The 13,240-nt window shown below is 33.4% G+C and overlaps 1 protein-coding gene across 1 annotated transcript in view; it reads right to left on the bottom strand.

Moving 5' to 3' along the window:
• Positions 1–825: 825 nt before the first annotated feature.
• LOC108973516 overlaps positions 826–13,240 on the bottom strand; it is a gene marked incomplete in the record, with an annotated part of 19,910 nt that continues 7,495 nt past the window's right edge. Inside the window, 2 exon segments of the mRNA XM_018940836.1 lie at positions 826–1,527; positions 13,169–13,240. Of these exon segments, the coding sequence (XP_018796381.1) occupies positions 1,136–1,527; positions 13,169–13,240 (464 nt within the window).

Here is a 13,240-nt window from a genome sequence, read left to right as displayed (position 1 = left end):
ACTACACAAAACTGTAGAGCATCCGCCGCCGCTGCATAAAAATTGCATAAAGCTGATGAAAATCTCGAATTTCTACCAGGCGACCAGGAGCATGTAGCAAGCAGCCACCGAGCACAAAAATGCTTATAACTTTTAAACTTATTGTTTGTAGAGAAAATATAAAAATGAAGAAATTTGCAGAATCGCATGGCGCATAATTTAATTTTCATTAAGGAAATTTTAAATCTGAGTTTACCCAAAAATTTAATAAATTAAAATTGTGTCACAAATCGCCGGTTTTTAAGGAGAAAATTGTCAAAATGATTAATTCTTCTTAGTGAGTGTGTTAAAATGGGGTTTGAGCGGATTTCCTAGGCTCTGTATATTTTTCCGATTCCAGAACCATAAGATTCGAACATTTTGCCCATAAACGATTACTTTTTGGTAATAATATCTAACTTTTTGTATGATAATTCTTTTTGACAATTAAGCAGTCTAGATCTGATGGGTTTAGATACCTTAAATATTTACAAACGTCTAAATTTTTAAGAGATGCTCTCCTCAGCTCGCTTTTCGCATCCTTTAATGCCCGTCTGCTGCCGCTTGAAAAAAAAACAGGCCCGCTCTCTTTCCTTCTTATCGGTTAACTTATAAACTATGAGAGTGCACTTTTAGAATTCCTAACCAAAACTATACCTGAAACATTAGTCTGAATTAATAAAAATTAACACTTACGATGGATTTTCGATGGATTTTTTTTAAATTTATTTTCTATTAAATAAATTTTATTCTTAATAGTTCTTTCAAAAATATTTCCTCGAAATATGTGTACATTAAAACTTAATCTATAAATGTATGCATATATTTTTTATTAAATCAAAATTTCATAAATCGAGTCCAAAAGTCGTGTGGAAGTATTTTTAAACAAAAATGAAATGAAAGCAATCAAATAAAATAAATCAACACTCTCAAATAGACAAAGAAAGTGTAGGACTCTTCAACTCCAGCGGCAACTTCATTAATATGCATTTCATGCTTCAAGCACTCCACTCTCCAATGAAAAGTTCCAACAATTTACAATAATCTAGTATACTTCACGCAACGATGCAAAATACATACGCACATCAGAATGAATTTGTACAGAAATTTCTCCTATCTAAGCATTAATCCGCAGGAATCGCGCCACCAACACGCACAAACCGGTCGCACTCAGCATGGTCACGTGATTGGCATTGCCGAGACGTGGCGGTGCCGCATTGCAGCCATCCTCATAGCAGGTGCAGATCCTCTGCTTATACCCCTCATTGTCAGCATCGAAGCAGTAATTCGTCTTCGCCTTCTTGTCGTTGTCCAAGTATCCACAGCTGCGTATAATGCGATTTTCGCCGCTCACTTCGATTTTCGTAATCGTCTTGCGGCAAAACATATCGGGCGACTCACATTCGGTTAAGAATTGCTCATCACGTGGAGCACGCGGTGTTATCAAACGCAATTCCGTGCAATCCTCTTGCAGATGGGAGTTACACTGGTGACAACGGATCGCGTTCACTGTTGGCAAATGAGAAGAAGAGAAAGGCAATTAAAGAAAAGCGTTTAAAAATCGAATTTATTTTATTTTAAATAATTGCAAAAATATAAGTTAGAAGGAATGTGCTTAGTTCTTTGGTTATTTGTTGCAAGCTTCTTGATCACTCTTAGACTTATTCATAAGTATTCCTTGCTACTCCCTACCTGGACCAACTAGAAAAGACTTTTCAAAGTGGACAGCAAGTTATCCAAAATAAGGCTTGGATAAAGCTTTGCCTTGCAAAAAGTTCACAGGCAAAGTCACTTGTTTTTTCCCAATAGGGCCTTCCTAGACAAAACAATTAGATAACAGTGAGGTTTTGAGGCGAAATAGGAATCAAGAGATTTGAGCGATTTTGTGACGATAAACTTCGGAATCGTTGAAGGTTTCGCCCAGAGAGAGAGTTTCGAAATAATTTTTCAATAGGCCTAGCCAACACTAGACGAAACCATGAGATAAGAGCGAGGTTATGAGGAAATGTTTTGGATATATCATGCTTGCTATATCAACGAGAAATCTTTACAATATAAACCTTTGAAAAATATGGAATTAGATATACACCAACTCTAGTGCAGACAATTTTACGGCAAAAATTAGTTCTCTACTGAACCTCGTTTCATATTTCACATTCTAGCCTCACTTGTCCCTCACTACAGCATTTAATAATAATTAATACCACAAATTTGGTAATCACTTCATTATTCAATTCCAGTGGGTCGATATATTTTTTTATATTTTCCTTATTTATATGGACGACATCAAGAGTTGCATAAATATTTGGCGCCACAAGTTTCACAATATCCGCCTCAACTCTACCAGACAAATTGACTCGAAAAAACCCATTCTATTGTGTAATAACGGTAATGGCGCAAATATAATGGAATTTACGAATCATCACAAAAAATCATTACGGTCATTGCAGACAAGTGTTGTCCATTAAAATGCAATAATGCTTTGTCATATACATTTGTCTTCGAGGAGAATAAATAAAACTTTCCTCCATTTCTTTGCTTCAAATTAATTATGGTAAAGTGTCACCAACAAACAACGCACAAGTGGGTTTTACTGAGTGACAAATGAAGTTTGAAGGACACACGCCAAATTTGGCAAAACATTAAGTCAAATTGTTGTTGTTACTTTCATTAATTTCATGACGCTCTTTTCAAATTTCTCTAATGAAAGCTATTTTCGTCCGCCTAGAAAGAGAGGAGAGTGGAAAAAGGAGTGAGATGGAGTGGATGAGAGACATACAGGCAGAGTAGAAGATAAAGCAATCTATGATAGGACCTGGGTTGATGTATCAAACGAAGCGCAACGAATAATAGTCGGGTCTTATTCATTAACAAGATATTTTGGTCTTGCAAAAGCAAGCCTCTACACTCGCGATCTCAGCCTCAGACCAAGTTGTGATCTTATCACATACAACTTTAATCCTTGTAAACATTACAATATACAAATTTTTCCACAATGATTATTATAAGTTCTGCAACGGTATACTCTTTAAACATATATCACTAAAGAATGATCCTGCCTCGCCCTTTTACCTCACATAATCAACATTTTATATCTAATAATGCTTATCTCATAACCACAACAATTTAACTTGTTAACCCTGCAATTATTTAGACAGCATATTTCATTAAGTTCGAATTAAATTTCACTACAAATGCAAATTAGCTGATCAAACGGACAGGCTAATTGTCCTTTCGTTTTCATTTTCTCCCTTGAAAAGTGAGTACTGGCACAAGCCTTGAAACGAAGCTGTCATGCAAGTGTCAGTCGGAGCCTTCGCACATGCAACAAAATACAGCAGATAAATGGAGGAAAGTGTGGCAAAGTGGCATGCAACTGTCTAAACTATCAACCACCTGAAAAGTATACATACATATACACATATATCAGCCGACAAGTGGAAATTGGTAAAGTGGCTTTATTGTAAGTTGCAATTGCCTTCATTGTTACTACTGTCAATTTGGCAAATGTCAGATGCTTGACATTTACTCGCGTACGATTCTTGTGTTACATGATAATAAATATATATGTATATAGTTATACACATGCTATACTATACATACGCAGGTACATATTTGGAAAGTACGCAACTTTTTTTACCGACTATTTATGGCTGTGTTCAACTTTCGAGGTTAATAAAGAGGGTACTGAGCGAATAACTCAGCGCATTCACCTAAGATCGGTTTTTTCATATCATAAAAATTCATATTATTTTTCAATACTTAGTGCTCTCAGGTATTTGGAAAAATAAACAACAGAACTTGATATTAGTGGTGTCAGCCAAAGTTTTTTGAGGAACGATCGCAGCTTTTGAAAGTTATACGGAAATGCAAATTTGGTAAAAAAATAATTTCCCATAATGTCACAATATTGTAAAAAAAAATTAGATAAGAGAACAATATAGTTTCTACGAGAAATATTGGGTAGCTATTCTAATTTAATAGAGATACTTTTTTCAATCGCCTTTTTTTGTTGTTACAGATCACGCGTGAGTCGTGTTAAGCTGTCATGTTATTTTTCTTCAGTATTTTTTGGCATTTCATCGTAGAAAGAGAAATCTTAAATTAAAAGCTTACAAAATACAGCTTGTGCAGGAAGTGAAACCGCTCGCCCTGCCCAAACGACATCGCTTCGCTCTATGGGCTCATGAAAAGTTCGAGAAAGGTCGGACGGTTTCGAGCCAAATTTTGTTCAACGATAAGACTCATTTCATGTAAAGAAACGAAATTGCCGCATTTGGGACAAAGAACAACCTGAGAGATTCAAGAGCTACTATGTTTATCCAAAAAAAAAAGACTTGGTGTCGTTTGTGGGCCGGTGGAATCATCGTCCGTCAATAGCGATCGTTTTTGCGTCATGATAACTAACTATTTGTTGCCTGCAATTAAAGCTCGTGATCTCGGCGACATTTGGTTTCAAGATGATGCTACTACTTCCCATATATCACATCAATCGTTGGATTTATTGTGAAAAAACTTCGCTGAGCAGATATTTTGGCCGAGGGATATCACACTGTTAGATTTCTGTGTGGAAAATACCGCTTCGATTCAGGCCTTGGAGCAAATCATCACGCGTGTCATTCGTCAGTTACTCCAACGAGTCGTCGAAATTTGGGATATACTATATACATATGTATATATTATGAATATACTTATACTCTAATTAAAAAAAAAAAATTGCATTACTTGCTACAGTTATTGAAGTGAGGGAATACAAATTAGAGGTAGTAATATGATATATGCATACATACATTTGTTCATATTCATAAGCACCCATATTTGAGCTTATCTATAGAAGAATTCATATTCATTTAAAAAAAGTAATATATGTCTAGTTTTATATTTACGATCAGGAGTATTTGGCTCACTGTAATGTATAATTCAGTAGATTCTCTGGCCACATATATGTACATACATATGTATGTAAATAAAAATGTGTTTTATTACTTTGTATTATGTACTTGTATATCTACAGAAATATATATTAGTACAGCCTCGCAAGCAAATAAGTCGAATTTTTTACTATTTACTTCTACTTTTCTCGCCACATTAACACAGAATTAAAGCACAGCAGATGCAACTCAGTTGCCACCGTTGCTACAGCATTAAATTATTGTTATTGTTTTTTTTTTTTATACGCGGCATTAAACGCATTTTCTAATCAAAACAAAAAGGAATACAAAAACAAAAGAAATTCAAGAAAATTTAGTGATTATATGTTCAGTTTAGATGCAATAAAATATATGTACATAATGTGTTCACCCCGTCGTTGCCAAATTGAAAATATGAGGAAATGCGAATAGAACTAAGAGGAAATGAAAGTGATAGATAGTAAAGGCATATTTTAAACAATAGCATATAATGTTATCTATTGATATGTATAATATATTGAATAATATATAATCATCAAAGTCGGCTACAGAAAGCGGCTACACTTTCTTCAATGATACCAAGTTTTGGTTTGCATATTTCATACCAGTTTTTCTATTGTGAATGATACAATTACAAATGAGAGGACAAATAATTTTTTTCACCTTATATTTTTGAAAGTTAGGTTAGGATTTACTGACTGGCTATCACCCCATACATAAATGTACCTTCACCTTAGTAATGCCAGGTGAWGTATTCGTCATACAGAACGTCAACGCTTTTTGCGAACTTTAGGAGGGACTTGATATCTAAGTCTGATACATCTTCTAGTACCTTCATCCGCGAAACTCCTTGATTTCTAAGATACATAAGTTCTAGTTAATGCTGGACAGAGGCATAGGATCTGTTTTATGCCTATTTTTGCCAACTTTTCTGACCCTCTGCGAGTGTCGTCTTTACTTATGCCCATTTGACTCGCATCTTATGCCAGTAGGTTGTGACATGTCAAGACGCAAACAACCGATCGACAGTAAAACGCATACGAGTTCTGCTACGGGGATCTTTAATATGGTTTGTCGATCTTTCATGTACTTAGACTTTCCATCTCGACCTAATTCGTTTGTTCTTTCAGAAATTACATTGTATATCGTTATTAGTATTTGCTGCTTAGGTAGCCACACGTATGACACTTTTGACCATCTCATCAGATATTTCGGTTCGCGGAATTCCTTTGTGGACTGCAACACAGTATATTAATATATGCAGCCTTCCTGCTTTAAAGGATTAAAACAACATTTTTATCGCGAAAAATAGAATTTATTCACTCAGAAAGACTTATAACATCATTATTTGAGCATCTGGTATAGTTTGTTCGATTCGCTAGAAAGTAACGTTTGACAGCTTAAATATACCGCCCTTATTGAAACCTTTTTAACGAGCTATGTAGATGTAAATACGCTAAATAAAGGCGAACACGTGGTTGCCGTACAATTTTCTCGAAAAAAAAAAATAAAATAGTGTTAATTTGACTACAAAGTTAAAATTGGTACTAAATTGGTATAAATTAGAAATCTTTTGCATGTGAAATTTTTCTGGAGAGCAAATTTAATTATTAAAAACATGTGAATTTATTGTTTATTTATGTTTACTTTAATAGTTTGACCGATGCTAATAAGCAGAATTTTACGCATGAATGCGGTGTTTTTTACGGCGCAGTTAAAGAAATTAGTGAAGTATGGGAACTCTTTTAACATACTTTTTTACATATGTACATACATATGTTTGTATAGGCGAATTTATGAAATCAAAATTAACTTCATTTTTATTGGTTTTGTTATACACAACACCCAATAGAGGAAGAAACGTTACCAACTGAATTCTATTCTCTTGAATATCAGTCATCTAAGAGGTTCCTTACTAGAAACCATATACATACATATGTACATAAATGAAAATCTAATTCTTTTGACGGGTTATATGGACTACTCAATCGATCTGTATGAAATTTTACACAGGGCTTTGTGATACAATTCTTAAAAATTGAACGAATGATTTTTTTTTTTCGATTACAACTATTTGAAAAAAAGTCTGCCAAAAATCCAATTTTCAGTTTTTTCCTTCCTCTAAGTCCTAAGTTAAGATTTTAACTAGAACAAGCATTTTTTACTTCTCTGAAAATAGCGTCGGAATAGCCGAGTTAAAAATATATTTTTCCAAAAATTTTAAAATTTCTTTATTAATAGTGTATATTTAGAACAATAAATTGTGTAAATTTTAGTAAAATATTTTACATTTTTATATGAAAAAAAAACTGTTGAAAAATGGCATGTTTTTTTTTAACCGAGGAAACCCATGTAACACCTTAACATACAATATATAACGCTGAGCCACATAGGTTAATATCGAATTAATGGGTTAAAATGACTCTATAACAGAGAAAAAAATACCAATGTAAGCAAGCTTTGTGGCTTGATTGTAAAATGGGTTGCTGAGCATTAAAAATATCCCAGATAAATAACACTTCAGAAGATCTGTTCCATATCTATAACGAATTCTTTTAGATCGTAAATTTTACTAAAAGTTTACTTTAGTGTATGTTCTTTTTTTTCAATAAAAAATTCGATTATTTAAAATCTTTAAATAGTATGTACATCCCATTGTACGCATTAGACTACATTGTATCATTGGGTTTACTTGGTGTGTCATAACAATTGTAACTACCTTTAATGAATAGACTAGAATGCTTGTCTGCGCCTGATGTTAATAACATCTACGCAGTAAATATCAGGCTTTCTAACTGCTACGAAAACAATTAGCACCAGGGTGGTAAATATTAGTTATGTGCTATTTTTAAATTGTATGTATAAATACATAAAGAGAACATTTCAAGCTTAGTATAAGAAAAGGTATTTATTAAATGAATATACTAATTTTTAATCATTGCAAATATACTTCAAAATGATCATTATAATATCAACCAAAATGCCAATATGAACGATAAATGTTCTTCCTAAATTTCATGCACAATAAATTTGTATACCCTGAACAAAGAACTTTCAGTGTGACATGAAATTTGATCAAAACGTCGAAGACACTATATTACATATATGTATATATAAATGATCAGCGAGGCGAGCTGACTCGTCTCTCTGTATGCCCGTCTGTTTACACTCCTTCAGTTTTTGAGACATCGATCTGAAATTTTGAACATGTTCTTCTCTCATCAACTCTTCTTGTATGGAAGGCATTTTAATTTGACAAATTATCATCACGAAAATTAGTTTAGAACCGGACATATTGCTCAGACTAGACCAATATAATATATAGCTGTCATACAAATTGACTTTTCAAAATCTAGCAAAAGATACTTGCATACCGTTTTATGCTATAAGAAATGAAACTGTGCATGTGCATGCATTACAGCTTCGGTTCAGTCGAAATTAATTTCAGATTTTTAAAGACATTTATATGAACCCGCTTTAAAATTGAACTTTTGAAAAATATTAAATACAAAAGGCAGGTAACCAGTTTCGGTGCTTACCAGATGAAACGGAACTTATGAATTATGAAAGTCGGGCAGGTCTGCTAGTTGCGACTTAAGTGACCAGTGAGTATCGCAATCATGTTCCTACAGTATTTTCTATAATATTAAAAGTGATTAGGAACTTTGTGAATTTTTGTTCTACCGGTTTGCACATGACTTTTTCAGCTTTGCGTTCCAATAGATGCCCTTGTCCAATTCGTCTTAGAGGCAGTTCATGTCGGTCACATTATCGAATGACAGCCGTACACTATCTCATTACCATAGATGCCTTTGTGACTTGCCACCCAGTAGAAAAAAAATTCACTTGATCCTAGCGAATTTCCACAACTGAACTGTTTAACAAGAAAATTCTGACCGATATGCGAACCAAGGTTACTGACTTGATTGCTGCTTGGCTGTCTACATAAATATTAGCTGTGGAATTGTCTGCTGACACATTATAGACTAGCTCCGCAGCTTTCCCAATAGCAAAGACCTTAGATGGAAAGATACTACAGTGGTCCATCAGCTTAAGACGTTGCCTTATCCTAACTTAGAACAGTATTACCTGTACAATTCCGCCCTCCTCTGTCGAGCCATTGAAATGCATTCATTTTGTCAAATTTATTTCAGACGCTTTATCTTTGATTTACAACAAACAATATAAAACTTTTTTTTTATTATTTATATTTTTTAATAACACTGATTGACCATATTATTCTTATAAAAACCTCATTTTCAATGATTTATACTATTTGAATATACAAATGTATATATTTTTTTGGCAATTGTATAAATTCAATCATCCACAAAGGTCAAAGTGTCGATGTATCGTTGCGCTTCGGCGCCTTGCCATTGTTCCTAGTAGGCGCTTTTATTTCTGGCACTCTCTTCGCGTAAATAAAATGCATTTGTTTTAAATCAAAGCCATTTGAACATTTCGAAAATAGCACAATGGCGACAATATACTTATAAATACATACTTATGTACACTCATATGATTAAAACTTAAACAAGCCGAAAAACTTTGATTACGTTGAAAAAGATAAGCCTATAGCCATATAGTGTTTATCGCATATAACAGACGTAGATATGTATGTATAGTAGATATGTCAACAGACATGCGTTAATCAACAACATAATTACGGATTGAATAAATAATAACTTTATTTTTGTGATTTCAAATCGGAATAGTCTATTCACGAAGTTACAACTAAAACGCTTGTATCGTTTTACATTTTGTCGAAACCTTATTTACACAGATTTTGCAATGAAGATTTTTTTTATTAAACTGAAATAAACTAATACACTTTTCTATTTCCATGTTCGCCAGGGAAACTCAATAGACCAAGAGCGTAATGTACCCATATTATTTTCTCTTCACCTACTAGCAGAAACTGATATTAGTCGTCTCAACAAATTTGTGGCAGGCTCAAAGCGCTTTGTCGTTTTGTAAGGATCTTATAATCCATTATATAGGAACGAGTTTATGGGTGCCACAACGAACCAGCGATCTACGCTATTCTGCTTCTTAGCTTCATAGGATCAATCTTTTAACTTTACTTTCAGAACTGAAAGATTTAGAACTGACTTAGTATCTATAGGATCCTATAGGAAGGAGGACGACGTTCTAATCTGTCCAATGGAGACCCTTCTTAGAATCGATCTTTTAACTTTACTTTCAGAACTGGAAGATTTGGAACTGGCTTAGGAACTATACTCTACTGGCACATCCACATTATATGATATTCATCGGCTATCAAAAGTATTTGGCAAAGATATCTCTATAAAAAAATATCTCAGGGTTCTACTCCATTTATTGCAATGTGGATAAAGATAAACTTAAAAATATCTTTAGTTTTCGACAAATATCATTAGAAGTAATTGCTTCCTCAGTCCAAAGTGACTGTAAATGACAAGAATGTGTCTTCAAAAAAGTTGAGGTTTTTTAGCGTCTTCAAATTTTTGAATTTGAATTTTACAGAATTTTGAGATTAATTGATGAGATGTTAAAGTAGAGAAATTTTAAAAATAATCAGCTCATTGTCGGCTGATTTTAACCGAATAAAACGTTGTCTGTAATATTCAGAAAGCTTATTAATTAAAAGTGGGCATGGTTTGAGGGATCACCTTCTTTGAGTATGGAAAATCTAAGTAGCAGCTTCAAGAACTGCTCATGTCTGATCCGACTTTCATAATTCATAAGTTCCCTTAGCTATTCACATGAACTAACTCAATTATACTCGGGTATTTAAACAGTGAATGGAATTTCACCCTACCTTCTAGCATAGGCGCATCTACCGCTGTATTTTGTAACCTATCAACGTAATGTTCATTTCGCTCAATTTATTTATTGCAAATTAAATAATAATTTAAGTAGTCGGGTATGTTCTTTAAGTAGTTTTGCATTTAACAGCCGGTAATTAAGTTATTGCCCGGCTCAGTAGTTAAATGCACTTAAATCAAATGAACCTAACCGAAACTAGTTAATAAGCGATAAGTCAACAATAAAACCAGATAAAACCGACACTCATTGCATTTCATTGACTGCTTAACTGCAAGCGCCATTGTAAAAGTAGTTGTTTGATATGGGTATTCACTTAGACTGAAAAAAAAGACACAATTTTTTCGTAGCCCTCGAAAGGATGCTGATTTACAACGACATGTTTCAAAAGGATTATGAACATTGGATGTTCGGGTTAAAACACTTAAACATAGGCCGAATAATAGTCGTTTAATCTACGAATTAGACCGTCAGGTACAACATAAAACAATTTTTTTATATTCAAAGAGATAGACGCCACTTTAACTGTCGTCCTATGGTATACCAGACTCGAGAGGTTATCAAAACCTTTTTTAGTCGTTACAATTTTTACAATTGAGCTCGTTGTGAATACCATCACAGCACTACGGCATGTTTTTGTATATAAGTAATACGGTAATATTTTTATAGCGTCAATAAAGCTGGCAATAAAACGAATGCGGTTAGCGAATAACATTACCATGTATAAATAGAGAATGCTAAAAACCTAGTTAAATGAGATTTATGAAAAGTGGTTGGAACTAAAAACCTTTAACACAAATTAATAAACTATTTTTATCGTCCACGTGTTTGTATGTATAACGGACTATTTGTTTATAAATATTTATTATCAAGTAATCGTTTGTTTTATATTTTATGTAAGATATGAGAACTAGCTGTAATAAGCCGTTGTTTGCGTCATTGTTTTGCGACAATGGAATGATAAAATGCCATGGATATAGTTTCTATATTTTAATCCAAAGAATGTCCCGTTCTCCGAATAGTGGAAAAGTACAAATGAAATAGCAACACATACTAAATCGAAAAAACTCTGCTTTATATAGACCCAAAGTAGTCCATAACATTATAAGGTATTGTATAAGAAGTTACTGCACTTTATTAAAGGAAAAGGGCTGATGAACTCTGTAGCCACTGAAATATATGTATATGTATGTAATATGAACGCTGCCGAAATGTACGTCTATCTCCCTTCCATTTACGAAGACCAAACTGTCGTAGGAACAGGTTTTTTGTCCAGTTAAATGGTATAAATAACTTTATATAGGAAATAAGTATATATTATATACATAAATATATACATATTTGTATATTTTCAATATGTTTGCTTAGCGGTTTTCATTATCCTGGTCAGTTATATTGCTTACAAGTATTTGGCCAGCTCAATGCCACATTGGGTAAAGATATCTCGTCAAATAAATAGGTTTGTATGTTAGCTACATGCTATAGGAGGGATATTTAATCGGAGACTATAGACAATAACCCGTACCAAATTTCATGATCTCTTCAAATAAAAAAAACTCTTCATACAGGTATATAGTATAGTAGTAGTGGAGGGTTCCGACGAAGGAACAGCTTCTTGAAGAGGAAATTTCAAAACGGTATCTCAAAAAGTTTGCGTATATACAGACAGACAAACAGACATGGCAACATCGACTCAACTCATCGTCCAGATCATTTATAAATATATTTTATAGGATCTCTGACGTTCCTATTGGATGTGGGAAACGTTATATACCCAGTTCAGAATATAAAATTCTGACTACATACCATTCTATGCTGGATAAGTGTTATAAAACATAACGTTTACTTGTAGCTGCGGAAGATGAACAGTTTTCACTACTAACTTTTGTTAGGGTTACCTGTAACATTAGGTTAGTTCTTAATTCGCATCAGATCATATTGGAATATAAAAAAGGTCAAATAATAGACGAACATTTCTGTATATCACTTTCATATTAGTAATTTTTTACAATCCTCATATTAAAGTTTTACTTGTTCTAGTTAAGCTCGCGTCTGCTGCATTCTCATGCCACTTTTATGATTATATGCTACCTTTAAATATATGGGATAGATATATTACACCTTTAAATATATGGGATAGACATATTAAACAGGGTGTTTTCGTCTAACATCAACATTGTGTTTCAGAACAGTCAACCCTCAGCAAGTAATGAAGATTTAGGAGAAAGTTCCTGAAAACAATATTTCATAAATCTGTCAGTCGAATTGAGGTAGCCTTAAACCAGTGGCGCTCTCAATATGAATTATTACAATTAGGAAACTAGTTCTTTCAAACATATTACCGTATTCCAGAAATCTATGAGAAATAAATATTTTAAAAAAGAAAAAAATATCATATTCTACTTAAAATGTCATAGTTATATTCAAAAACTCACCCGAAGGCATAAAACAGCAAAATACGATCATTATAACAGCTGTAGAGGTGAATAGGGCTTTAGCTGAGGTTG

The sequence above is a fragment of the Bactrocera latifrons genome, unplaced genomic scaffold (assembly GCF_001853355.1).
Source record: "Bactrocera latifrons isolate USDA-ARS-PBARC rearing strain unplaced genomic scaffold, ASM185335v1 scaffold_482, whole genome shotgun sequence".
NCBI lineage: Eukaryota > Metazoa > Arthropoda > Insecta > Diptera > Tephritidae > Bactrocera > Bactrocera latifrons.
The sequence above is the reverse complement of the archived record's forward strand: the minus strand, read 5'-3'. Positions and strand labels throughout refer to the sequence as shown.